The following is a 26,250-nucleotide window of genomic DNA, read 5'->3' on the forward strand; positions in this document are numbered from 1 at the left end:
TTCAATCATCCACATCTAAATTCCACTTCAACCAACCATCTACATTCGACTACTACAATGCTTGACCTGAAAGAGAAGGAATGAAAAGAAACGGTCTTGATCGACAGAGTCTCCGCAGGAGTGTCTCTGAAGGAGACTTCTCGTCGGGAAGAGGTTACAGCGTGTACCCATTTAAAGGAGACTCTCAAGACCGTTTGCTGTGGTGGTAAAAAAAAATGGTCGCCTCGACAAGCAAGTATCAACATTCAAGCAAGCTCCACTTCAATCACCCACTTCAACCAACCATCCACTTCAACTATCCACTTCAACCATCTACTTCTATCAACTATCTACATTCGACTACTGCAATGCTTCGACCTGAAAGAGGAGGAATGAAAAGAAACGGTCTTGATCGACAGAGTCTCCGCAGGAGTGTCTCTGAAGGAGACTTCTCGTCGGGAAGAGGTCACAGCGTGTACCCATTTAAAGGAGACTCTCAAGACCGTTTGCTGTGGTGGTAAAAAAAAAATGGTCGCCTCGACAAGCAAGCATCAACATTCAACCATCCACTTCAATCAACCATCCAAATCCAAGCGTCTATATCCAAGTTCCACTTCAACCATCTACCTTCAAGCAAACATCCACATTCAATCAATCACATCTAATCAATCACTTCCAAGCATCCACTTCCAAGCATCCACTTCCAAATTCTACTGCAGTCAATAATCCACTTCAACCAATCATCCAAATTCCATTTCAACCATCCACCTTCAATCAACCATTTCAAGTATCCTCGCTCAGCCTTACTGTGACGGGCTTAGGCAGCAAACACAAAAGCAAAAGCAAAAAAAGAAAAAAAAAAGAAAGACAAAAGAAAACACGTCGAATCATTTCAATCAACCACATCCAATCAACCACATCCAATCAACCACATCCAATCAACCACATCCAATCAACCACATCCAATCAACCACATCCAAATTCTACTTCAGTCAACAATCCACATTCAATCAACTACTTCGAGCATCCACATTCAGCCTTCCTATGACCGGTTTTGGCTTCATGACAATTGACAGGCTTGCTACGACAGCAAACACGAAAGCAAAATAAAGAAAAAGAGAAGAAAAGAAGAATTAAAACACATCGAACGATTTCAAACAACCACTTCAAGCATCCACTTCAAGATGCTACATTCAAGAATCCACATTCAAACAACCACTTGAATCATCTACATTCAAACAGCCATTTCAAGCATCCACATTCAGCCTTCCTGTGACGGGTTTTAGCTTCAGGGCAATTGGCAGGCTTGCAACAACAATACAAAAACAGAAAAGAAAGAAGAAAGAAAATACCTCGAATGATTTCAATCAACTGCTTCAAGATCCTGCATCCTAAAAACCACTTCAATCAGAAATCAACATTAAACCATATCTACAATGCTTCGACCTTGAAGAGGAGAATGAAAAGGAACGGTCTTGAACCACAAGAGTCTCGGAAGGAGTGTCTCTGAAGGAGACTTCTCGTCCGGAAGAGGTTACAGCATGTTCATTTAAAGGAGACTTTCAATTGATTCATTTATTGATTCTACCTGAGTTTAATTCTTAGCTGTGGTTTATGCCTATAAAAAAGACTATGTAAATATGCTATACAATAGGCTGCTACAAGGGATGTTACGAATGGAGCCATTATCTCTTGGCCCCAAATCCTCGGCTTTCCCATCCAAATAAATATTCAGCCAATCTTGTCTTATAGTGAACGTTATGCTTGCTATCACACTTCGATTATTTGTACATAGCTAATCTCAAAACAGCTAACACATACAGAACGAGCCGCTCAATAACTCCATCACTAACCCAATACTCCAAAAAATGCTAAAGCAAACCACTCAGTTCATCTTGACCTGGAACAAATAGCGCTGTCGGATCTGCGCAACATCATACACAATGTACTCATTGTAGAACAGGCCACGGTTTTCAGATAGGTGGGTGCTGCCAATAGCCACATCAGGCATCTTCACACCCTCCAAAGCCGGATTCAAACATCCAGCATCCTTCCATCCACCAGGAACGTTCAAGCCCTTGCCGAGTGTAGCAATTTTGCCAGAGTTGCGTGCATCCTCGCCAGCGTTATAGTTGCTATCTACAAGTTCCAGCATGGGTGCACCGAGCTCGGCATCGCAGAGAAGAAGCAACCCCATCCCCCGGCTGTTGTAGGCACAACAGTAGTTTGCGGATTTGCTCGAGGTATCTGCTAAATACACACCCTTGCCGAACATGTAGCCGTTGACGGGTGCTTCGGGCGGCGCAATGCGCAAGCCTTGGCTGAGGATACCACCGAAGTTTGTGCTGCGAGATCCATGCCAGAGGAGGCGGCGGTCGCTGTTTGGAATGCTGGCATAGGGGGAGGTGTTGAAGCGGTCGTTTTCGCCTTGGCGTTCGATACGGAAGATGTTCACGACCTTGTAGCTCATGTTGTGTGTGTCGCCGCGAGAGTTCTTCAAGTAGTTCTCGAGTTCTACGAACTCGGTTGATTTGTGGTCCACTGGGCAAGGTCAGTTTGGTGTAAAATTGTACGTTCCGCAATTTATACTCACGTTCGGTCATCTCCTTCATACCCAGGCTCTGGAACTGGCGATCCAGCGCGTGGGTGTCGTCGCCTTGCTTGGACGATACCATGATTTCATTGGCAACGTCCATATCCGTCAGTGCTTCCAGCAAATCAATTTCCTTCTTGATCTGCGCATTTGTGTTCAAGGTTGGGGGCCGATGGCGGCCAAAGACGTGAGGAATCAAGGTGAAATATCGGTTGCTCAACGTTTCTATGGCATCATTATATGATTGGCCATATTTTGCTTGCGCCACACTTGGTGTAATCATCAGCTCGGAGATCTCTTTTAGAGCCGAGAACCCGCTTTTCAAAGTCCGGTCGCTCAGCTTCCCAAGTGGTAGTTTGTGGACGTCATAGGACATTGCAGCCAACGTGTCGAGAGCATCCTGTTTGTTGAAGATGAAAGACATGAGGTTTTGAAGTCCCTTGGATAAGGCACTCTCTACCTCGGGCTGGTCCTCTTCTTCCTTGATGGTTTTTTCCTTCTTCACCGGCTCTTCATCTTCATCGTCCTCTTCATAGTTGCGCTCAAGGAATGTGTACTTTCCGTTTTTAGGGGTATCGAGCCGATCCACCCATTTCAGGCCTGATTTGTCTCTGAACTTCTTTTCATAATGCTTCATCGCGGCTCCTAAACTGCCCTCTCCGAGGCAGGCTGACTGCCCATGCTCCCCAACTCGACCCCAGCGTGTCCAGGTAAAGTACTTTGAGTTTGTACCGCTCAACAACTGGATACGATAGAATTTGTTGGCATTGTTGGCCGAAACGGTCTGGCTCAGGGTGGCATCCCAGATCAGACCGGCACTATCAATGTAAACCTTGGGATCTGTGCCGTGTGTTAGTCTGTGACCCCCACATTAGGTGTCGCATTGAAGACTTACCCTTGATTTTACCAAATTCCATGAAGCCCTCATCGACTGGGACATTAATCGTCTTTTTGGTTGTCTTCTGGATGTCCTTTGTCTTTTTGTCGGAACCATTTTTGACGGGGTCTTCAGTCGCGCTTCGTTTCTTGCTTGCGGGCTTCTTATCCTCGGATGGTTTAGCTTTGCTATCTGCACCGTTCTTCTGGGTGTCTTGTGTTTCAGCGGGAGCCGCATCCGCACCTCGCTTCCTAGTAATACGCTTGTTTTCTGCAGGAGCAGCATCTGCAGTCTTCTGTGTGTCGTCATCTGGCTGCGACGCCTGGCCGAATGAATACTTGGACTCCGGCAATGGTTTCTTCGCTTCGGCTGATTCAAGAAGCCACGAAAGTGGAACAATGTGGCAATTGGCGACTTGGGATGCTTGTTTATCTGGTCGATTGGTTAATAAGAGAGCCCCGAGGTCGTACATAATATCGAAACATCGCCGTAGCTATTATCATCCCCAATGCGGTCTGTCACCGTTTGGAGCATTGGGGTGGGAGTATATTGGCCATTGCCAAATTCACAAAATATCAAACTTCCGAGATCGTGTATGTGGTAGTGTACTCACATTTGGTAGTCTGCTTCTCCACATCCTTCTCGGTGGTCACTAGATGGGTACATTCATCCGTGACCGCTGTGCTGAAAGTCGCACCATTCCCCTCAATAAGTGTTTTTAAGTCCACTAGGAGTAGTAGAGTGGTCAGCATACGGATTTTGGTGGAGGTGAGCTAAATAAGCCTAGCGAATAGGGGGCTCATACCCTGTCTCAGGTTGGGAAATGTCCCGCCCACGGTGATGACGAGGTTTTTGAAACTTCGAGGTGCCATAATGTTGCTCAATTGAAAAAAAAGGCAATAGGGCCAAGTACCAAGAGTAACAAATAGGAATAGAAAAGGTAGAGATTGAAGAGGAATCAAGTACGAGGTGCCCCCCAGGTGATGTGTATGTCAAGGGAAAGAGCTACCAGGCGGGAGCTAACACAATCGAAAATCAATCAAAAGGTTGCAAGCTGGGATGAAAGTACAGAGGAAGAGACAGTCAAGAAAACATGAAGAAACAAGTCGTCTTTTAAATAAAAAAAAGACGAGATGTTGTCAAGGTTTGTGGCCTGGGGGATCGGGCATTAATGAGGCTGCTGCCTATGGGTGCCTTGGTGCTGCCTGAGCTAGCCAAGGCAGCACACCCCTTTTTGTGGAGAAGGCGAGGCTGAAAAGCACTGGACGCTTAAAGGCGCAATCTACGCGGCTAATCTCTACGTAAACTAATTTCCCAGTTCCGGACTACCCGTACACATTGGCGTTAAGGGTTCTTCTGCTGGCGATGATTCTATGCCTAGTTCGAATACTAATGCAAAATATTTGGTTTAAGTCTAGATAGCATGTCTGATTCTCTGCGGAATCTAATTTTATCGAGATTCTTCAAGACATAAAATTTCCGATTTCTACTCCCAGGCGTTTTCTCTTAGACAGAAATGCATATCAACTTATTGAAAAAAAGATCCTGATACCTCTCTTCAAACATCACCACTTACACCTCAGTTTGCCTAGTTTAATGGGCATAATTGGATGGATGGGACAGAACTTTGACACCGTAACAGTCCCTTTCAAAAGCTATCTGACAATCCGGAGAGAAGGCCGGCAATGTCATCCAACTGTTGATGACTAGGATATTCTGTGAGTTACTGTCCCAAAGAACCTAGACATGAACTTGTTTCCCCGTAAATATAAGGCAGAGATAGCCAGGGATGCCGTCTTTGTCGAATCAAGATCATACTGATCCTAGGCTCATGACTGACAGATATAAAGGATAGGAATGTAAGACCATCAAAAATTGGATATTGTATTGTGCAAGATCTCTGATGGTTGAACTATGAATTGCAGGGAATCATATATGACAAATGATATGATCTAGCTAGATCCAGAAGGCTCTATTCCTTAGGTTATGACGGCCTGCGTTCTATGGTAGCCTGCATATCCAGGCCAGGATAGGAGATAGCCCTAACTAATTGATATTCTGGGCTTTTTGCACTGAACCCGACGGTATAAGGCATAATACAGGACCCAGCTCTCTAATTTTTGGTGTTATTGCTAGAACAATGATAATCAGCTACGAAAGTGCCAGCTGAAATGGGAATAATAGCATTGAGTACGGAGTGGTAGTTAGACATGCCGGGCTAATCACGATACGTAATTCGGACTTGCCCTTTTGGGACACGACCGCCGCTCCGGTGGCGTACTGCTTGTTCCCGCCCCCGAGAGGGAAGTGCCCCGCAACGACCTGTCAACAAGATGAACGAGACATACAACGTATAAATCATTCAAAATGGAGCTGACTTTCTTGATTAGTCGCGATGGAAAAAATGCCAAGAGGGGACATGCACGGCGTGCGTGTAACTCTTGTCGTCACAAAAAGGTGTCGCGTTCTATTCTAGACAGCCCTGCAATAGTCGGAGTCGGAGGTTAACTTTTCTAGAAACGGTGTTATCACAATACCTCCCCGGAGCAAGTAGATGATGTGACTTGTTCACCCATCTTCTCTGGTCTCGCAGATAGCCGACATCCTGCACCTCAAGCTTCAAGGCGGGATCGAGCAGTCCGAAATAGATCTGCATCTCCCCGATGTGAGCGATCAGGTGTTCCCTCACTCCAGAATCCGGTGGAACAAGAGGCCGAATCCTTCATTGGCCCTAATGCAGATACACCTGCAGAGGCCGATCAAGAATCTCGTCGTTTTGCGTGTGATTCAAACCCTATAGCGACTCTCATGGAACAGAACGAGTCAAGGTTGCAGGGCGGTCGATCCCAGAAAGGAGATGTAGGTGCATGGTTGGGCACCGATGAGAGTTCCATTGATCGGGGCGAGACCCCTGACTCTTCACAAATATTGCTAGGGACCCATGTTCACCCCGGCTGCCTGCCTTCGAAAGACTGCCAACAGGCTTTGATCGACATATACTTTCGTCGGATACATCCATTACTGCCTTTACTTGATGAGGATAACGTGCGAAGCCAACACAGAGCGGGAACTCTCGCTGCGCGACTACTGCAGGTGATGTGTCTTGTCGCAGCGAAGGACCGGGGTGCGGTGCCTTTCCTACGCCTTGGTCCGGATTCAAATCCCCTCCCACTGGAGAAATTTAGCAACATTCTGTACACTGATGCTATGCAAAACATCTCGAGAAGGCCTGAGAAAAAAGTACTTGCAATACAAATATTGGCGCTTTTGTCACTGCACGAATGGGGCTCCACTGGATCCGAGGATTGTTCTTTGAATCTGGCCCAGGCTATCCACCATGCCCAGACCATGGGGTTGCATTTGCTGAGGCCAGACCAACATTCTGATACATCTTCCAGGAATCTTTTCTGGTGTCTGTGGAGTCTAGACCGATGGAACGCTGCTATGAATGGGAGGCCTTTAATGATACACGACGGAGACAGAAGCCATGGGGTGGACGACGTTATTTCAACGTTCCGATCGCCGTTTCGTGTCTGGCTTCGAATTGCCGATAAGCTGGGAGAAGTGATTCACTTCTACCGACCGATCATAAAAAGCGTGGATCAAAGTGAACTCGATCTTCCCTCCTTTGAAGACCTTGTGGAGCACTGTGAGGCCTGGGACATGGCTCCAGACCTGCTTGGTATGAAACTTTCCGTCGTTTAGTTGCAACATTGTCTAACCCCTAGACCGCAGAGTCCTTGGAGCTTGTTTATCATTCTGTGATTATTCTGTCAACACATTCCAGCGGGTTGCAAGGCCGATCACAGCCAAGAGTGTCAAAAATCCGACAAGGTCATTCAATTCTTACCATCGCGTCGCTAAGTTTCAATCAGGATATTCGGAATCTAGTGCCGTTTCCCATGATCGGTTACACCGTCTCGCTCGCCTTTTCAGTCACGTACAAACAACTCAGAGAAAGCAAACTGACAAGTGCGCGCCGCACAGCCATTTCCCAGATCCGTTTATTTCATCAATTTCTCAAGGAAATGAGGACTACGTGGTGGTCGGCCGCTGTGATGACTCGTCTAGGCCAGCGTGTGTTGAGCAACATTCAACCCACTGTAGACCAGGAACGTTCCACAGGCCCAGAAATCGATATCACCCGACTAAACTCTGCACATGAATCGACTCATATATCTCCACGGCAACTTGCTTCCACTGAGGATATGCAGTCGCACTCGGCTGCCGACATCCCGAATGTGGGGAGACGGATTAATGCAGGATCTCCGAGCACACACCCTCTGGCCGGTCATCAACTGGGACCGGACCAACCTTTGAATCTCGAAGTAGACAGCATGCCATTCTTAACAGCAACTGAAATTGAGGATTTCGATACTTTTTTCGGCAATTTCCTTGATGTCGGTTTTCCAAACTGCTCGAATGATCAATTATTGCTAGATCTCGACATGGCAGACTTTGAATTTGCTCCTCGCGGTCTAGCTTGAGAAGCTGCACAAAGATGAGAAGGCAGCTCGGTTTCAAGTCTTGTGTAAGTACACATTGAGTGCGCTACTTGATAGAGTCATCTGATCATGGTACTACAGAGGAAATATCAAACTCATGAGATGTGAAGAGAAGGCTACACACTCCCGCTAGACCACATTTAGTATGTTTTCCGCTGGCCGCTGTTTCTGACCACGCCATCGTCATAAATACTTTATCTAAGAATCCCGATAGCCTAGTTGTGGATAGCGGCCATCGGAAAAGTTACCCGAAGTAGCTTAGTGGGGAGTTTTCCGCTGTATGATAGCTTCCTCGTGAAGAGATGTTCATGTATCAATCACTATAGTGTATGAAAACCAATCCTATGTATTCTTCTAGTATCTCAAGGATAAAATAACATGATATATTACATACTTCAGAAGTAGCAGTCGTGTGATCATGGGAAAATGTTCCAGTATAGATCAAGGAATGTACCCAGCATGTCAGAAAAAGCTTCTGAGGACCAACCTTGAAAGATTTTCGCGGCTTACTGTAACATAGGTATTTAGACAGCATTACAAGAATGTCGGTATTTCCTTCCGCGGTGAAGAGCTGCGCTTGTAGGTTTGAGTCCTTGAAATCAGTTCCCGACCCCGTTTAGGAATGTCCGCTCCGTTGCGCAGGGACGAGTATAAAGACAGACAATGTGCCATGATTTCCCGTGTAAATTTGCCAGACCCGATTCAATTGAGTTCATATTATAGCTTCTGACTTATTAAGCTAATATTCCTTGGTCTTTGACGATGTTCCGCGAACACATCACCAGCTCCGAATTGAGGTATGATTGTTCCTGTTCGCTTTTCCGACATGATCTAATGCATATTCCATAGTCTTGATCAAGCATGCATTTTTATTTCAGAACAGCGGCATCCAGTGTCTGTTACTGGAAAATTCAATCTCTCCCTTGCACGAGTCGTATCGGTCAAGAATATTAAAGTGCGGTTGAGGGGAACATTCGCAATGTGAGACTCTCTCCACATACTTCGTATTGACTATCTTCTTACTTCGTCATAGCCCCTTTGAAGGAATCTTGGGATCAGACAGCCGTGAACAGATCACGTTTGAGCGAGAGCAGCCTCTAGCTTCTTCGAAAACGCTCAAATCATTCGAAATGCCGGCAGGAGACCACGCATTTTTATTCGATATTCCGCTTCCTAGCAAGATCCTCGACACAGCCACTGGCGCAAACCATCAATATCACACATATTGCGTCGAGGCCATTGTCGAGCGACGCCTCAAAAGCGATTTTGTTGTCTCGCAGCCGGTTAGAATTTACCAGGTTTCTAATTTGGAAACGAGCTATTTACGACTACATTGTCCACTGGTGAGTCTATTGCATCTGATAGACTTTGCTACATAGATGACTGAAGATATTAGACTCTCGAGGGCCACTCCAGCCAAAATATCCAGTATTGCCTCTCCATCACTGACCGGAACGTTCCTTTTGGTTGCACGTTCCCTGTGGAATGCTGGTTTGCACCGCTGTTGAAATATGCCAAGCTCAACACTGTCACAATCAAAGTCATTGAGAAACAAACTGCGCGGTTAGAAGCTACTGCTGCAGACTCAGTGCGACATAACATGCAGTTTATCACTGCAGCACAAACTCAAACTGTTCTCTCCAAGACCATGGATTTCTCTCAAGGGGATGAGTCTCCGGTAGACGGTTCGGAAATTGAATGGCGGTTCACTACACCAGTTTCTCTGCCGCGAACTCTCGATGCCTGCTCGCAGAGTATCTCGACTAGACATCTCAAGATTACGCACGAGCTTTCTATCACTGCTGAGTTCTGTGATGAGGCAGGGGCTGCTACAGCTGTGGTATGTAAAGAAACTCAGGCAGAGATTTATGATATACAGCTAACAAGGAGTTAGATCACGGAAGTTATGCCATTTAAGATTCATATGGCATCTAATGTGATTGGAGAAGATGCGACCATTCATGGGCAAGATATCCAACTCATGCAGGGAAGCCAAAGCCCTCCTCCAGCTTACGGCGATCGTCTTTCGGACCTGATAGTATCGGCAGCTTCTCAACTAAATCTTTGTGAGCATTCTATACCAGCGGAGACGGAATATCCGTGTTCTTTGAGTGAGCACGGTGCAAGTATCCATACCATGGAGCCTGCTCCTCGATACGAAGAGGTCTTATAGTCTGTTTGTTTGGACTTTTGTCTACTTTTAGTTTATGAGTTTAATGAATCTCAGAATAAATATCGGAGTCTTGAGCGCTTCACTTTCACAACCCCTTCTCATTCTGTTAAATACTATATCCAACCTATTCCGTCGACCTCAAGTCTCACTGCATCTTGTAAACCAACCCCTCTTCAGCTCCTACTTGTCCATGACACAGTCTCTCCCACCCTCCCTCGATACCATTAGGACCGGAGACACCACTGCCAAACACAATCTGCATTCCCGGCACGCTCAAGTGTCGATCATCCAGCCATTTCTCCCACTGCTCGCCTCTTGTTTTGAAATAGGTTTCCGGGTCGACAGACTCGAGTATCGTGTCTTGAACACCAGAAGTGTTGTATTGAACCTTTCCAAGCTCCGCCATCGCCGCTCTCCCAGCAATTATCTCCTCCATCGAGTATACTTTCTGCTCATTACCAACCTGAACAATGACAACCTTGCAGGATTGCAACTCGGCATGATTCTTGATCAAAGAAAGCGTGTCTTTGAGAGCATTTCCCTGACCACCAAAGTCGACAATAACAATCTTCGAAGGCCCGCGACTAACCAGCCACTCCGCGCACTCCTCAGAACCAACACCCCCATACCCAACCACCTTAGAAGGAACATCAGTAGGTGAATTCCGATCCGCCTCCTCGATGGACGCCACAGCCGACGTAACCTGCAACAAGCCCAGCGGCGCGGAACCACCCAGCTTCCGCGCCACGTAGTACGAGAAAACACGGGCCGTTTTCGTCGACGCGGCAAGGTTTACTACAACCGCGGACGACAATTCCCCGTCGGACAGGGTCCAGTGCAACCCAGCCTGGTTCCCCAGTGGATGGATGGGAGGTTGGTTCGGGTTGGACGAGAAAACGTATTCGCTAAGAACGAACCCGGCTACCCCACCTATGTACAGCGCGGTCCAGGCCATGCGGTCTAGCTCGTCCCGTGCGGGATCTGGGAGGTTGGGTGCGTGCGTCAGATCGGAGATCGGGCTCGATGTCCGAGTTACCGTGTAGCGGTTGTACAGTGGCATTAGTTGTTGGCGATGAGCGCTGGTCTCGAGCCAATGGTCTTTTGGTGAGCCGCGTTTGAGTTCTAGGTCGGTTGGCGTGCTGGTTGTAGGCCAGAATCCGTAGAGGAGGGTTCCTTTGGGTAGTTCTGGGATCGTTGTCTCTTCTACTGTTGCGTAACCCCAGGCTGGGACGATTCCCCATGCCAAGGAATCGTTGTATGGTGCGGGATAGGACTCGGATACGGGGTATGCGTCCCACCTGCCAGTAATTGATGAGAATCTTATTTCAGGGCATTTCTGACAGTCTCGTCTAGTCTGGAAGATATTCGGAACATACCAATGCAAGAATCCACCCATTAGGGCGTAGGTCAAATTGTTTGAAGTGAGGCTGATCAGCTGCGTGCGAATTCTTACTGAAGAATCCGATAGTTCCTTCTGAGTAGTGGCTTCGAGGTTGAAGCTCGCATGCTGGCGGTTATCCAGCTTTGAAACCACATGAACGCCCATGGTGAGTTTGGTCGTGAGGAAATTGCGGATGAGAATGAGTTAGTTCTGTAAGCTACTCGATTACTGAACAGATTCATGAAGATTATCCGGGAGGAGCCTCGCCAGATTCCTTGATTCTTTTAAACTGAATGGATTACTGATCAGAGTCATAGAGATCATCCGGCGGGGAACCCCCACCAGCTGGGACGGCGAGAGTCAGCCCGATTATGCACTGTTGTGCATGACAGATATATCTTTGAATGATATTCTATTGCTTTATTGGTTTATATTGAGATCTGTCATCGAATTAATCACGTAACTATTCAAATTCAACTATGTAATCAATCGTGAGATCCGTTAACTATATATTCCTTGTTCCTTTTCGGACTAACAAACATCTCTACATACACGAATGAGTCCGCCTTTACTGACACAAATCGATAAGAGTAAGATACAAAGCACTAAATAAACACAAAAACCTTGAGCAAAAGCGAGACAATTTAAGCTCAGTTCTATGGAACCATAGAGATCCCAGAATACGATAAAGAAGTTACAGATATGCCCAGTAGAATGATAAATTAGCAGAATAGATTTTCCAAAGCCGCCGAGAGCAAAGAATTAGGAAACCAACGAAGATGAGTGTTAGTGCAAGGAATGAATGCAGAATGAAACCGCCGCATAGATAGATGATCAGATGAGAAATGAGATGACAGATGCAGAATAGATACGAAAGGAGAGTGGTATAAACAGGCTCGAGATATCAGCTCGATACTCGGGAAAGGCGAAGATTTGAATAATGGAATGTGAGATCGCTTGTAAAATGACAGGGTTCATGCTCGCGCTTTGCTTGGCGCGGGTGTATGCAGAGATGGTGATGTGATAGGGATTATGTATGTATTTTCGTTCGTAGACTGTTCTCGTGAGGTTTCAGGCTAGTATTGTAATGCCGAGGGTTCAAGGTAACCAGGATTGGGGTTGGGTGCTTGGAAGGGTGCGATTTATTTGGGTTGAGATTAGAAAATGACGAATCGTTTCTGTTTGGCAGGCTTGTCGATTTCATCTTCAGTTTCTAAATAATTCAGTTAGCAAAATGTGTATACAACTCGGTTGGTTTACTCACCCTGGACATGACTTGTGGCCTGAGCCTTGCGCTCGGCTTTCTTAAGCCGGGCTGTGCTGCGCGTCGCTGCATTGCGCGCAGCAGCTGGATGTTTGCCCTCGGCCGCAGCCCGAATTGTAGCAATCCGATGCTTGGCCCGCTCATCGCCCTGATCTGCGGCTTTGACATACCACACATTCGACTGGAGAGGATCACGCCGGCAGCCAATGCCCATTTCGGTAAAGTAGCCGACAGCATACTCAGCCTTCGCGAGGCCGAGATTCGCAGCGCGGAGAGCCCACTCATACGCCTCGTTGTCATCCTTCTCGAGCACAGGCTCCGCGCCAACGAGATACCACGCACAAAGCGCCATCATAGCCAGCGGATGTCCGTTCTGCGCAGCATTGGTGTAGAAATGGATACTGAGCGCCGGGTCGCGTGGACAATTTAATTTTCCGTGCTCATACGCATCCCCAAGCCGATAGCAAGCTTCGACGTGGCCCAGCTCGGCAGATTTAGTGAATAGTTGCGCTGCATAAGTGGCATCAGGGAAGACATCATCTCCGAAGCCTCTTTCGTGCATCACACCGAGCTCGTACGGGCCAGAGTTATACTGTGCATCTGCAGACTCGGTCGCGCGTTTCATCCATTTCACGCCCTCGCGGTACCGCTTGCCTAGCCCCATATCGCCAGCAATACAGGCGTTGGCCATGCGGATCATGGCACCCGGGTGGTTTTTCGACGCTGCCTGGCGGTAGAACTGTACTGCGCGGCTGCCGTCGACGCGACACCCCCAGCCGAACTCGTAGCTTAACGCTGTGCGGTAGCAGGCTTCGACGTGGCCGTGTTTGCTAGCTGCGAGGAAGAGCGGGAAGGCCCGGTCGTAGTCCTCGACGCCTTTGCTGAAGAGGCCCGACGCGTATCCGTCGCCGAGATAGTACTGTGCGAAGGGGAAGCTGCGGTCTGCGAGGCGCTGGAGGATGGATTTTGATTCTCGGAGTAGACGGGCGCGCGTTATCGGGCTGGAGTCTTCGACGTCCACGGGCGGCATCTCGCGCATCGAGTTCACCATGAACACGGCGAATTCGTACAGCACTGTTGGCTCGTCGGTTTTCTTGACATTCGCCAGGTACATCTCGAATGTCTCTTTGTGGCTAAGGAGGGAGGCGTTGTTTCCGACTGAGGCTTGGAGACGCGAGTTGTCGAATTGCGTGGTTGGGCCTGGCTGCGGGTATGATGTGTTGAGCAAATTGAGGAATGATAGAGACCTGGTTTCCGGGGTTCCTGACGAGGAGCGCGCATTTAGATACGGGGATGCGGAGAGGTTACGTCGGTGACGCCCATCGGAGGTTGAGGAGTATGCCGAAACGGGCCGCGACAGCCTTGTTCGCCTCACGGCCAGCTTATCCGTCGAGGCAGACGGGTTATCTCCATTGGGTGCAGGTTTCCTGGTAACTGCCGCGGCCGGTTGCTGGTGATGGTAGGCCAGAGGTTCATAGTTGTCCTCCACTAGCGGCACGCTATCCAAGCTTTCCCGCGAGGAGCCGTTATGGCTTTGACCCGCGCGCTCTAACGAGGGGCGGCTCTTTTTATTTCCGTGTCCGTCATCCTTCGGATCTATCACCGACCACGAGCCGCTGCTCGCTGGGGTATGACCGTACGAATTCGAATGTGTGTAGTGGGCCTGTGATGAGTCTCGCCGCTGGGGATGGGCAGGATTCCAGGTGTGCTGAGGCGGCTGTACGGGGTCGTCAAGTGACAGGTCTGTGAACTCAGGGAGGTCCAATTGCGGCGTGGTGGGCCCACTGTATGCGCCTTCGATGCGCACGCTCGAGGCATCGGGAATATCTGCGCTATGTGCGATTTTGACCGGCGAGCGCGGAGAGTGTTGAATGACAAGGGAGGTTTCCGATCGCGATGCTTGGTGGGCTGGTTTGCTCAGGTTCAACTTCTGGGGTCGGTTCGGGATAGTCCGTGGTGTTTCGGACGGGGTGAATGACGGTGATGATCGGAGGTAGGCTGGTGGGGGAGAAGGCAATGCCTGGCGGTGTCCCGGGGCAGGACTGGCCATGGTGGAGTTGGGAATATCAAAGGGCGAAAGCGAGCGGAATTTCAAGATCCATGAAAAGCGCGAACAGGTGGACTTTATGGGGAATCCGAGCTGTGGAGAACGAGTGGACACGACCACTATTGATATTTCTCATCGAAGCGAGCAAAAGAAAAGAACGGTCTCTTTCAAATCGTCATTCTTTCTTTTCTTTTAATTTATGTTTCATGCGCCTAATACGGGTGGGGATGAACTATTATTATGTCTCTCATGCCCTCGTCTAACCTAAATACCATCAGTTGATGCCTATCGGATCTGTAAATAGGGCTTTCCGAGACATTCATCAGCCGCGCCGGTCTAACAGCGCATAAGACATGCCTTCAGGTCAAATCCCCTCTTTCACTGTGGAGACAACATGTGCTGCTTCACGTCTTTAGTTCGCCTTTAGTTCTCTTTAGTCTCTCTTTAGTCTTTCCTTAGTGTCTTGGTAGCTCAGTAGTGTCTTTAGTGTCCGACCTTTCCGGTTGTGCGTGGCAGATGTGGATGGAAAGTGGAAGTACACTATATATCCGTCCTGGAGGTCAGCTTTAATATCTACTCCGGACTCCGTGACTCCTATTTGAAACAGAGGCTTGAGCGTAAATGGCGAATATATTGCCCCTTTCGAGTCCTTCTCTAACATGTGAGAAACAAACTAATCAATTGAGTTTATCCAATCCATCTCCATGTATACTCCTTGCAGCAGTCAACCACACCGTCAAAGCACGGACGAAAAGCAAATCTCATCTTTAGATGACGACATTTCCTACGCGGTGAGTTCATTCTGGTTAACTTGATACCGGCATCCCTCGCAGTAAGTACTAGATATTCGGTATTTGGAGTTGAAGCTCTGTGCTACCTCTGGAGACATACTGTCGGCATTCTAGTAAGAGCCAAAGAACGTGGCCGGACAAGGATACCGGACTCCACAGTCAAGATCCCCAGCAAATCCGACGCCAAGTTGGTTTCTCAATGGGGTTATTTCGAATTGAAAGGGAGTAATTGCCTGTGGACATGATACATTCCTTTCTTTTTCGTTCAAGATGGTTGATCGAAAAGATATGGCCTTCGAGTTCGAAACGGCTTGATGCATATGCACTAGTTATGGGGCCATGGGCTGGACGGATTCTGGGGGTTGCCGTGATGATCGGCGGCCTGTTGTCGATCACTGGTTGGATTGGCATTACCCCGTACAGGATTATCCTGAGCTTTTATATCGAAACCATATTGATTTTGACTTGTTTCAAGAGCAATATGGAAAGAACTAACGCGTTCTGCTGACCAGAATCCAGCCTGGTGGTACAAATATTGGTGTTTTGTCAAGGGTTCGCACATATGGCATGCATTACCTTTCGATTAGTATTCTCTGAAGCTTGGATCTGAATCACACCGACTCAAACACAATATGTGAGCTCGGTCTTATCTAGATGTATCACAAAGCAGGTTGCCAGTTTTCACAAGGCGTGTCGGACTATTAACTATCTAGAATCGGAGTCCGTGTAACAGTGGCAATATCTAACTAGTCGGCGTGGCAGTTATAACTAAACATCAACAGTCTAAGCCCAAAATAGAAACAAGGACCCCGTGATCAGAAGGAAAATGGTTGTTCCTCGGCTGTTGTTTCCATTTGATGAATTTATTAATTATGAACCTTGGGCGACATCTGGCTAACCGTGGAAACGAGAGAGTTTAATTTATCTCCGCGGCCAGCTGGGCAGGTGATTGGGGTATTGCCCCTAGCGACAAGGAAATTATTTATTTTTATTTTTATTTCTTAATATGGCAAAACAAGCCTAACCTCCCCAGGTCAAGCGCAGAGGGAGTCCCGTGTACGGACTACTCCGTACAGGGTCTTTGTCTCAGAACTTCCCTTTTCCCTTAGACACAATTGCTATTACTATTTCTACTGCTGCATTCGCTCGTCTCTGTGTTTTGGACCCTTTCGTTTTCTTGCGTAGTGGGGACTTTGTTATTCTCCACCCGTTGCACAGGCCGACCGTACCACTTTCGCTGAGAAGTCTCAACTCTAGTTGCTGGTCAATAGAGATATCGAAAACTGAAAGAAATCTAAGATTCGTACGGAAAGACGAATCCTATAGCTCACATTGTCGAGGACCGGGTCTGCGCATTTGACATGTTTCAGTCGGCAAGCGACATATTGTGAACAGTCTTATCCACACATTCGCTGTTGATCAGCGGAAAATAACCGAAGTGAGTAGGCCAGTAAGTTCAATCCAACTAACAACTGGGGTCTGATTGGCTGACATCGGGAATCTTAGGAGATGTCTTTGCCGCAGCGGCCAGGGAGACCCTCGCCTCGGCGTGAAGAAGCCCGCGCATTTCGCGAACCATCCCAGCGCCGTCGACGGGATATCGACTCGGGAACTTACAGCGACGACCCGACTTCCCACTCCCATCGGCATCGCCGCCGACATTCCAGCCATCGGAGAGCAATGGACACGGACGAAGAACGCATGGACCGGAGCGGGGATGTGAGACACAAAAAGCGCATGGTCAAACCAGAGCGCAGGAAAGACGACCGTGACCAACCCAACTATCACTACCGTCAGCGATCAAATCACATGCGTATTTTTCCCTCGACGACGGGAAACGATCCGTTATTGGATAAGAGAGATGAGGTGGAGACGAACAGCTCGCGCAGCATGGACATGAAGAGCAAGGGTCTTTACGCGCGGGGTAATATCAACAAACCCATGGAGCGTGTCCCTAGCAGACATCGCTCGAAGAAGAAGAAGAGAGGCTCGCGAAGGTCAAGGGGCGTTGCGGAGGAAAAGAGACGTGAAAAGGCAATTGAGCAGAGTGGTCCGCCCGAGTTATGGCCTACATATTGTGTAGTTCTCACATTCTTCATCCCGGACTTTTTGCTGAAATGCTGTGGAATGCCACAGAAAGAGCAGCGCACTGCTTGGCGGGAGAAGATCGGCCTTATCAGCATCATTATGATGATCGGTGCTTTTGTCGGTTTCCTGACTTTCGGTTTCACGGCTACAGTTTGTGCCTCGCCCCCGGTTCGATTGAAGGTCAACGAAGTCAGTTCCAACTACATGATCTTCCATGGAAAGGCATATGACTTGTCCGGTTCGAAACACCCCGCTGTCACTGGTATCTCTGCCAATGCGAATGTTCTCTACGACTTACCACACAAGTATGGCGGACAAGATGGCAGCTTCTTCTTCCAACAGGTCAACGGTGCGTGCAAGGGACTGATTACTGCCACGTCTGATAGCGATATTCCAACAAACTCCGATGGAGATCTCGGTTGGTACTTCCCTTGTGCGCCCTTCAACCAGGATGGTTCGTCCGAACCGAATACGACTGTTGAATATTATGTGGGCTGGGCTTGTCATACCAGCAAGGCGGCCCGCGAGCCTTTCTATACCCTGCACAGTGAAGGGGATGTGTACTACACCTGGGAGGATACAAAGAACAAGAGTCGAAATCTGGCCATATACTCCGGAAATGTACTCGACCTCGATCTTCTCGCCTGGTTTGACACTAGCCAGGTGTCCTATCCCAAACAATTCGACGAGCTCCGCAAGAATCCTGATGTCCGCGGTGTTGATCTGACTTACTACCTGCAAAGCGGGGAGGAGAAGAAGATCGGCAAGTGCTTGGCGCAGATCATCAAAGTCGGCAGTATCGACACTGATACTGTTGGCTGTATCGCGTCAAAAGTGGTGCTATACGTATCCCTGATCTTCATTCTCTCCATCGTGGGTGTCAAATTCGCCTTCGCCCTGCTCTTCCAGTGGTTCCTGGCACCCAGGTTTGCCGCGCAGACCACGAGTATGGCCTCCGACGCTAGGACTCGCAATCAGCAGATCGAAGACTGGTCCAACGACATATATCGACCCGCTCCACGAATGACCGAACCCACCATTCCCGATCGCCTCAGCAAACGCGCCAGCTTCCTCCCGACCACTTCTCGTTTCTCCAGCCCGTATAATGTGAACAGCAGCGCTGGGAGCAAGCAAAAGCCGTTGTATGTCACGATGGCTAGCCAGAACTCGACGTCTCGGCTCATGCCCAGCTCCAATCCTGGCACTATGTATAAGCTGAGCCACAGCGGGAGCGGGGGCACTCTGAGCGCTGACAATTCCCGGCATAATCCTGGTGCCAGTCGGACTAGCTTGGTTCCGACCGGCCAGGGTCAACAAGATACGGGTTATGCCACGCTATCGACGGATTACGAGGGCTTAGGTCCTGCTGGTTACATTCACGAGGCTGTTGTTCCGCAACCTCCGCCTGAATGGCAGCCATTCGGCTACCCTCTAGCCCACAGTCTTTGTCTGATTACTTGCTACTCTGAGGGTGAAGAGGGTATTCGGTCGACTTTAGATTCTATTGCCATGACCGACTACCCGAACAGTCACAAAACGATCTTGGTCATTTGTGATGGTATCATTAAAGGTAAGGGAGAATCGTTTTCCACGCCAGACATTGTGCTAGGCATGCTCAGGGAGCCTGTTGTTCCCGAGGACGAGGTCGAGCCCTACTCCTACGTGGCTGTGGCTACTGGCTCCAAGCGACACAACATGGCCAAGGTCTACACTGGGTTCTACGACTACGGCCATAATTCGATCATCCCGGCGGATAAGCAGCAGCGCGTTCCCATGATGGTGATTGTCAAGTGCGGAACTCCTCAAGAGTCGACCCAGTCAAAGCCCGGTAACCGTGGCAAGCGAGACAGTCAGATCATTCTCATGTCTTTCCTCCAGAAGGTTATGTTCGACGAGCGCATGACGGAACTAGAGTACGAGATGTTCAATGGCCTGTGGAACGTCACAGGCATTGCCCCAGACTTCTACGAGGTTGTTCTCATGGTCGACGCCGATACAAAGGTGTTCCCAGACAGTTTGACCCACATGGTCTCGGCCATGGTCAAGGACCCAGAAATCATGGGTCTCTGTGGAGAAACTAAGATCGCCAACAAGACTGACAGCTGGGTAACAATGATCCAGGTCTTCGAGTAAGTCTCCACTGTCCATTAGCAGCGCAGTAACTAATTCAAAACAGGTACTTTATCTCCCATCACCAAGCGAAATCATTCGAATCCGTGTTCGGTGGTGTAACCTGTCTCCCTGGATGTTTCACCATGTACCGAATCAAAGCCCCCAAGGGCGGCCAGAACTACTGGGTGCCCATTCTCGCCAACCCAGATATCGTTGAACACTACTCGGAAAACGTCGTGGATACTCTACACAAGAAGAACCTGCTCCTTCTCGGTGAAGATCGCTACCTGACCACCCTGATGCTCAAGACCTTCCCGAAACGCAAGCAGATCTTCGTCCCACAAGCCGTCTGCAAAACAGTCGTGCCGGACGCATTCCTCGTCCTACTCTCCCAGCGCCGTCGCTGGATCAACAGTACCGTCCACAACCTATTTGAACTCGTCCTTGTGCGCGACCTGTGCGGAACCTTCTGCTTCAGCATGCAATTCGTCATCTTCATCGAGCTTATCGGAACCCTGGTTCTGCCCGCTGCTATCTCCTTCACCGTCTATGTCGTCGTCGTCTCCATCGTCAAGAAACCCGTCCAGGTCATTCCGCTGGTTCTGCTCGCTCTGGTCTTGGGTCTGCCGGGTGTGTTGATCGTGGTCACTGCACACAGACTGGTCTATGTGCTCTGGATGCTGATCTACCTCCTCTCGCTTCCGATCTGGAACTTCGTTCTGCCCATGTATGCGTTCTGGAAGTTCGACGATTTCAGTTGGGGTGATACCCGTAAGACTGCGGGCGAGAAGGATAAGGGACACGGCGATGCCGAGGGCGAGTTTGATAGTACGAAGATCACGATGAAGAGGTGGCGCGATTTCGAAAAAGGTATGTCTTAGGTTGCCCTGGAATGATTTGTCGATTCTAATATTCTCGATAGATCGTCGTCTACGAAGTGCCTGGTCACAGCCCCCTACAACGGATGTTCATCCATCGCAGTACGAGCCTTATTCACATTACTAACGAAAGCGTCAGCGCTTCATTTCTTATTTGCTTTTTCTTGCTTCCCCTGATGCACGTGATCTATTGTACTATTTACATATCGGCGTTCAAACATTCTTATAATATAGTTCAGAGCGTTACACGACTGACGATTGATTATTTACATATTTTTGGCTTTCTTCTGTTTCAAGCATTTGCTGTCTTGTACGGCGAATTGGACTGGGCGCGTTGTATGTTAGGAAATAATCGTCATCCTACTGGCCATAGCGTAACCAAAATAGCATCATGAACCCTGTCAACCAACATGAACTATCAAATACGTACTTCTACCACGGCTTCCCACAGATCACGTCAGCCCAAGTCGTGCCCAACAGCATCCAAGCGTGAGTCACCGGGCTGTCCGGGTTGGATGTGCATGTTACGTGCTCCCTGCATTATTCTAATATTGACACATGCGAGAATATATGATCAAGACGATGCACTTTAAATTAGTTTACGTGCTTAATGCTTAACCCATGTCGGATCAGCTCTATGATCGAGCGAGGTCTAGAATGGACGGGACAACAGTTGACTGAATATTAGGACCGAATCCTTGCATATTCTCGCGAAGTATCATCTTTTGCCATTCGTTTCTTTTTTTGCCTTCCATGTATATATTCGCCCCGAGCTCGCACGTTTCTCTCCCCACGTTCCATCTGACTGCATGGGAGTGTCAGAATTAATACGAATCCCCTTCTTCCCCTTATTTGAACGGAAAAGCCTACCGCGCACTGTCCTGTTTTCCCCCTCTATTTTTCTTGGGATCAGCCCACATCTCGCACTAGAATAGCAGCCGCTATAAGATTGCCCCGTTGATCTCGTCTTCCTTTTCCCGCTCCTTACTCTGCCCCTCTTCGGTTGCCCTCGGCGTTTTCTCGCTTTCCGCTCTCCGCTCTCCGCCTTTTCCCTGACTTGGATTCCAACGCCACGCCTGCAGTGTGGGGTTGAACTCTAGTCGAGATCGCTGCACGAGAGGACAGATCTGGTAAATCCTGGAAACCGAGACACTGGGTTTCTGGTTACTGGATTTTTTTCCTCCGCTCGTGCGACCGCTATTATCAGTTTCGGGTCGGATGTCCATGGCGGGCGATGCTTCATCCCGACAACTGTAACTCTACGAATCGTCCCTCCGACTCATCTGCCCGCTCGCGAGATCCCGCTGCACCGCCGCGTCATGTGTTATATCCTCCAGTTCAACCCCGAGCTATGAATCCTCTACATCGTTCCGGTACTGGACTGTCTGGTCGAGAAGACCACGCGACGGCCTGGAATTCGCCTGATTTCAATATACTTCCTACCGATCGATCTGCCCCGCCTGCGAATATGACCTCCGAGATCGATCGCCGCTTCCATGACGTGGGTGTCGCAGCTCTGGCTGCTGTGTCTCAGTACCCGCGTGCCCTGGATACTGCGCTCGGGGATTCTTTTCTCGTGTCGGAAGTCGTCAACGCTATCACGAGTGCGGGCAGTCCTCCCGATCATCGACATTTAGATCCCGTGGGTCCTATGCCGGTACAATGGGGTAATTTTCAACCTACCCCTTCGGCTGGACCGGTGTTTGTCTTCGGCGCGAACCCGAGTGGTAACACGGGTATGGACACATCCGTTCGGGACTTGATTAACCGCACCGCCGGCGGGCAGAATATCGCCATCGCCCCGGACAGTGACATCGGGGATGGTCAGAAGGATATGGTTATGGATTATCAGTCCGCTACCATGGAAGACAAGCCATCGCCCGCAGCAACATCCGATGATGAGCTGGAAGACTTTCTCCAGTTTTATCCCGATGAAGAGGAGTATTACTACGAGCGCATGGACCGGCCGACGCACGAACCCCAAATGCCAGACTGCAATTTGGATGACTTTTATAACAGTATCAGTTATGAAGATATCGAGGTGGATCACCCAAACGTACCTATGGGGAACTACACCGACGGTCAGATGGATTTCGCTGGACCTCACCCCGCATCTATAATCCACACGTCAAGTAAGACCCAATGACTGTTGATACAGGCCTAGCTAATTCTCTCTAGCATACGAGCGGAACCTCACTATTGATGAATTCATCCAGCGCTGGATGGTCTCGATAAACGTCATCCCCCATGGGTTCCATTCTGAAAGTCGAATTCCACCGCAGCTTCGCCCACTCTCCAAGATGATCAGCTGGAAGCCGCCGCCGGAGATTGTTCGGCCGTCTGGATGGAGACGCGATTTTTACGATTTGCAGCAGATCCCGTGGACAGAAACCTTGCGGGTGACACGGTTCGATGCACGAGCTGTGCGTGACGCCTGGTATACTTCGTATCATAACTTGGATTACTCGCACCGTGGATATGCAAATCGCCTTCCCCAGCACGAAACCTTTTTCCGCGGGAACTCTATGCACACTTCACACAAAGCGTCTATTGAACACTTCCAGCTTCGCAATCTGATGTCGGCCCCTGCATCTAATACCGTCCATTTCGCTTCCAGCTCAAAGGTGTTTTCGTGGACCCCAAAAACCGGCGACGCACGCTGTATAATCGACCTGAGCCAGCCCGACCCCGACTTAGGCTTCCTCAGCCCAGTCAAAATATCCACCATGAAAACAGCGCACGGCCTGACAATCGCCGGCGGGTTCTGCGGGGAATACGCCCTACGCAGCACCAGCGGATCCGACCCTGGCATAAAGGGCCTCGTAACCCCCGACTTCAACGACGGCATCACCAACCACATCGATATAATCCCTAGCCGCACCGGCCCCTCCCCGACCGCCGTCTTCGCCTCCAACGACAAACACCTCCGTATCCTCGACACCGAAACAAACATTTTCACCTCCGACCAAGAACTCTCCCAACCAATAAACTGCACCGCAACATCCCCCGACGGCCGTCTGCGCGTCGTAATCGGCGACTCACCGGACGCATGGGTCATCGAATCCGACACCGGCCGACCCGTGCACCCCCTCCGCGGCCACCGCGACTTCGGCTTCGCCTGCGCCTGGTCCCCAGACATGCGCCACATAGCCACCTCCAACCAAGACAAAACCGTCATCATCTGGGACGCGCGCACCTGGCGTCCGCTCGAAACCATCGACTCGGACGTCGCAGGCTACCGCTCGCTACGCTTCTCGCCCGTCGGCGGCGGCCCGCGCACCCTGCTCTGCACCGAGCCTGCGGATCGCATCTCCATCGTCGATGCGCAGCTCTTCCGCTCAAGACAGGTGCATGATTTCTTCGGCGAGATTGGGGGTGCGGACTATGCGCCTGACGGCGCCGAGATATGGGTTGCTAATACCGATCGCCATTTCGGTGGTTTCATGCAGTATGAGCGCAGGATGTGGGGGCAGCGGGTTGGGTTGACGGATTTGCCGTGTGAGTGGGTTACCGAGGAGGAGTTGGCGGTGGATCCTAGGTGTGTTTTGAGTAGGAGGGAGCGGGGGTTGAGGTTTTTGAGGACTTTATCGGATGAGGAGCATGATGCGTTGATTCTTTGATTCTCTTATGACTGTTATGTTGTCTTTTTCTTTCTTTCTTTTTTGGGTGGTATTCTTTGCGCCTTTTATCTGCATCTGATACCCTGGGTTGCGGTGTTGGAGGCTATCTATATTTATTTCTTTTTTTTTTTTCTTAGAGTATTGTGGCTCATAATAATAGTTGTAACTAGTCGTCGCATACGTTTTATACTTGCTGGTCACATGACATCACATCTCGGCGTATTTATTCTCCGATTACTAAGCCTCAAATATCCACTGCATTGGATACGTGGACATCGCCGTGTAGAGCCAAGAGGAAAGATACTTTGGCAATTTATTTTCTGATTGAATTCATTCAAGTTATCACTTCCTCTGCTATACCACTACTCTTCTGTCAGCTTCATCTCTATCATCTCTATATCGTAGTTCCTCCATGTAAACTCCGGACTAGAACACACTGAAATCACCAGATCACCAGATCTTCCAAGAAAAAACAACCCAACTCGATAGTCAACGTCTGAAACATCCAATAAAAAGCCCGCTCTGGTAATTGGCCACCTCAGCTTCGATCCACCTGCAATGCGATCTCACAGCGAATCACCCAAATCGGCGCGATCAACAAAAAAACTGCCCCGCAACCCCTCCTCCAGCCTCAGCTGAAGCTCTTCCATTCCATTCTTTTCCTCTAGCTTTCTATTAAATCCATAGCATATCTCCATTTCCACCTTTTTCTTGAACAATTCTATCATATTCACTCACATCCTCCATTTTAATCCAAAATGTCTTACCGCGATAACAACCAGCAATACGGCGGCGGCGGCGGCAGCGGTGGCGGCGCCAGCGACAGCTACTACAACAAGAACGAGGACTTCTCCGGCGGTAACAGCAATAACAATAACAACTCCTACGGCGGATCTGGCGGTGGCGGTGGCTACGGCAACTCCTCTAACGAGGGCCGCCCTTACGAGGGTCGCAACGAGGGCCGCAACGACAGCTACGGCAACCAGAACCAAGGCCAGGGTAACTACGGCGGTCGCCAGGAGTCCCACGGTGGCGGCGGCTACGGTAACGACAACAACAACTCTTCCGGCTACGGTGGCTCCAGCGGTGGCTACGGCGATAACAACAACTCCTCCTCTGGCTACGGCAACTCCAGCCACGGCAACTCTTCCTCCGGCTACAACCAAAACCAAGACCAAGGCAGCTACGGCGGCTCCAGCGGCGGCTACGGCGACAACAACAACTCCTCCTCCAACCAGCACTCTTCCAGCCACAACGACCAAGGCAGCAGCAGCGAAGAAAGCTCCCTGTTCAGCACCGCTTTGAAATTCCTCAAAGACCGCAATACCAGCGGCGACGTCGACGAGCAGAAGGTCGCCAATGCCCACCAGGCCATGTACGGCTCCGGCAGCTCGTCGAACCAGCAGCACGATTCCAGCACTGTTGGTGCGGGCGCTGCGGTGCAGGCTTTGAAGATGTTCGCTGGCTCCGGCAGTGGGGGCGGCAGTGATGGCGGCTTGGATAAGAATAAGCTTATTCAGCTTGCTATGTCTCAGGCTGGGAAGTTGTGGGATGAAAAGAGTGGTTCGGGGGGTTCTGGTGGTGGTGTGGTATGTTATTCTTGTGCTTCTTTTGGTTGGGTTATTGCTAATGGTGTTACAGTCCGGTGATAAGCAGTCTGCTGTCAACTCTGCTGCCGAGATGGCTCTTAAAATGTATATGAAGAACCAGGGTGGCTCTGGTGGTTCTGGTGCTAGCGGGCTTATGAGTCTTGCGAGCAAGTTCTTGTAGATGTTTCTTCTTGTTGAATGTGTTGGATGATGTCTGGCATTTGAGATATATCTTTTCATTCTAGCTTACGCCGCTTTTGAACAAACAATCTTGGGATCAGCCAAAAGAAGATAACAGTATCCCATATGAGAAAGCGTATCTGTCTAGCGTTCCTGGTTACTTGGGACGTATT

The 26,250-nt window shown here is 49.4% G+C and overlaps 8 protein-coding genes across 8 annotated transcripts; 5 read left to right on the top strand and 3 right to left on the bottom strand.

The window, feature by feature from the left end:
• Positions 1-1,864: 1,864 nt before the first annotated feature.
• Positions 1,865-4,321, bottom strand: LCP9604111_7921 (uncharacterized protein; the record flags this gene model as incomplete). The annotated part of the gene is made up of 5 exons (XM_039076007.1): positions 1,865-2,520; positions 2,573-3,412; positions 3,468-3,881; positions 4,063-4,176; positions 4,255-4,321. 5 exons carry the CDS (start codon positions 4,319-4,321, stop codon positions 1,865-1,867), a joined length of 2,091 nt encoding a protein of 696 aa, XP_038926100.1.
• A 1,495-nt stretch (positions 4,322-5,816) lies between these two features.
• LCP9604111_7922 (fungal specific transcription factor domain-containing protein) lies at positions 5,817-8,062 on the top strand (the record flags this gene model as incomplete). Its single annotated transcript, XM_039076008.1, has 5 exons — positions 5,817-5,906; positions 5,967-7,131; positions 7,185-7,849; positions 7,963-7,980; positions 8,036-8,062. The coding sequence occupies 5 exons, from the start codon at positions 5,817-5,819 to the stop codon at positions 8,060-8,062; spliced, it is 1,965 nt and encodes a 654-aa protein (XP_038926101.1).
• A 654-nt stretch (positions 8,063-8,716) lies between these two features.
• Positions 8,717-10,127, top strand: LCP9604111_7923 (uncharacterized protein; the record flags this gene model as incomplete). The annotated part of the gene is made up of 5 exons (XM_039076009.1): positions 8,717-8,751; positions 8,804-8,935; positions 8,988-9,297; positions 9,351-9,794; positions 9,849-10,127. 5 exons carry the CDS (start codon positions 8,717-8,719, stop codon positions 10,125-10,127), a joined length of 1,200 nt encoding a protein of 399 aa, XP_038926102.1.
• A 145-nt stretch (positions 10,128-10,272) lies between these two features.
• Positions 10,273-11,673, bottom strand: LCP9604111_7924 (DUF2855 family protein; the record flags this gene model as incomplete). The annotated part of the gene is made up of 2 exons (XM_039076010.1): positions 10,273-11,425; positions 11,504-11,673. The coding sequence occupies 2 exons, from the start codon at positions 11,671-11,673 to the stop codon at positions 10,273-10,275; spliced, it is 1,323 nt and encodes a 440-aa protein (XP_038926103.1).
• A 992-nt stretch (positions 11,674-12,665) lies between these two features.
• On the bottom strand, positions 12,666-14,822 carry chs3 (putative chitin synthase activator (Chs3); the record flags this gene model as incomplete). The annotated part of the gene is made up of 2 exons (XM_039076011.1): positions 12,666-12,721; positions 12,773-14,822. 2 exons carry the CDS (start codon positions 14,820-14,822, stop codon positions 12,666-12,668), a joined length of 2,106 nt encoding a protein of 701 aa, XP_038926104.1.
• Positions 14,823-17,119: 2,297 nt separating this feature from the next.
• On the top strand, positions 17,120-20,815 carry chsF (chitin synthase CHS3; the record flags this gene model as incomplete). The annotated part of the gene is made up of 3 exons (XM_039076012.1): positions 17,120-19,827; positions 19,875-20,680; positions 20,733-20,815. The coding sequence occupies 3 exons, from the start codon at positions 17,120-17,122 to the stop codon at positions 20,813-20,815; spliced, it is 3,597 nt and encodes a 1,198-aa protein (XP_038926105.1).
• A 1,224-nt stretch (positions 20,816-22,039) lies between these two features.
• On the top strand, positions 22,040-24,308 carry LCP9604111_7927 (WD40 repeat domain-containing protein; the record flags this gene model as incomplete). The annotated part of the gene is made up of 2 exons (XM_039076013.1): positions 22,040-22,820; positions 22,867-24,308. The coding sequence occupies 2 exons, from the start codon at positions 22,040-22,042 to the stop codon at positions 24,306-24,308; spliced, it is 2,223 nt and encodes a 740-aa protein (XP_038926106.1).
• Positions 24,309-25,066: 758 nt separating this feature from the next.
• LCP9604111_7928 (uncharacterized protein) lies at positions 25,067-26,078 on the top strand (the record flags this gene model as incomplete). Its single annotated transcript, XM_039076014.1, has 2 exons — positions 25,067-25,897; positions 25,950-26,078. The coding sequence occupies 2 exons, from the start codon at positions 25,067-25,069 to the stop codon at positions 26,076-26,078; spliced, it is 960 nt and encodes a 319-aa protein (XP_038926107.1).
• Between the last annotated feature and the right edge of the window lie 172 nt (positions 26,079-26,250).

Source organism: Penicillium roqueforti (genome assembly GCF_015533775.1).
Source record: "Penicillium roqueforti strain LCP96 04111 chromosome Unknown scaffold_27, whole genome shotgun sequence".
NCBI classification, from domain to species: domain Eukaryota; kingdom Fungi; phylum Ascomycota; class Eurotiomycetes; order Eurotiales; family Aspergillaceae; genus Penicillium; species Penicillium roqueforti.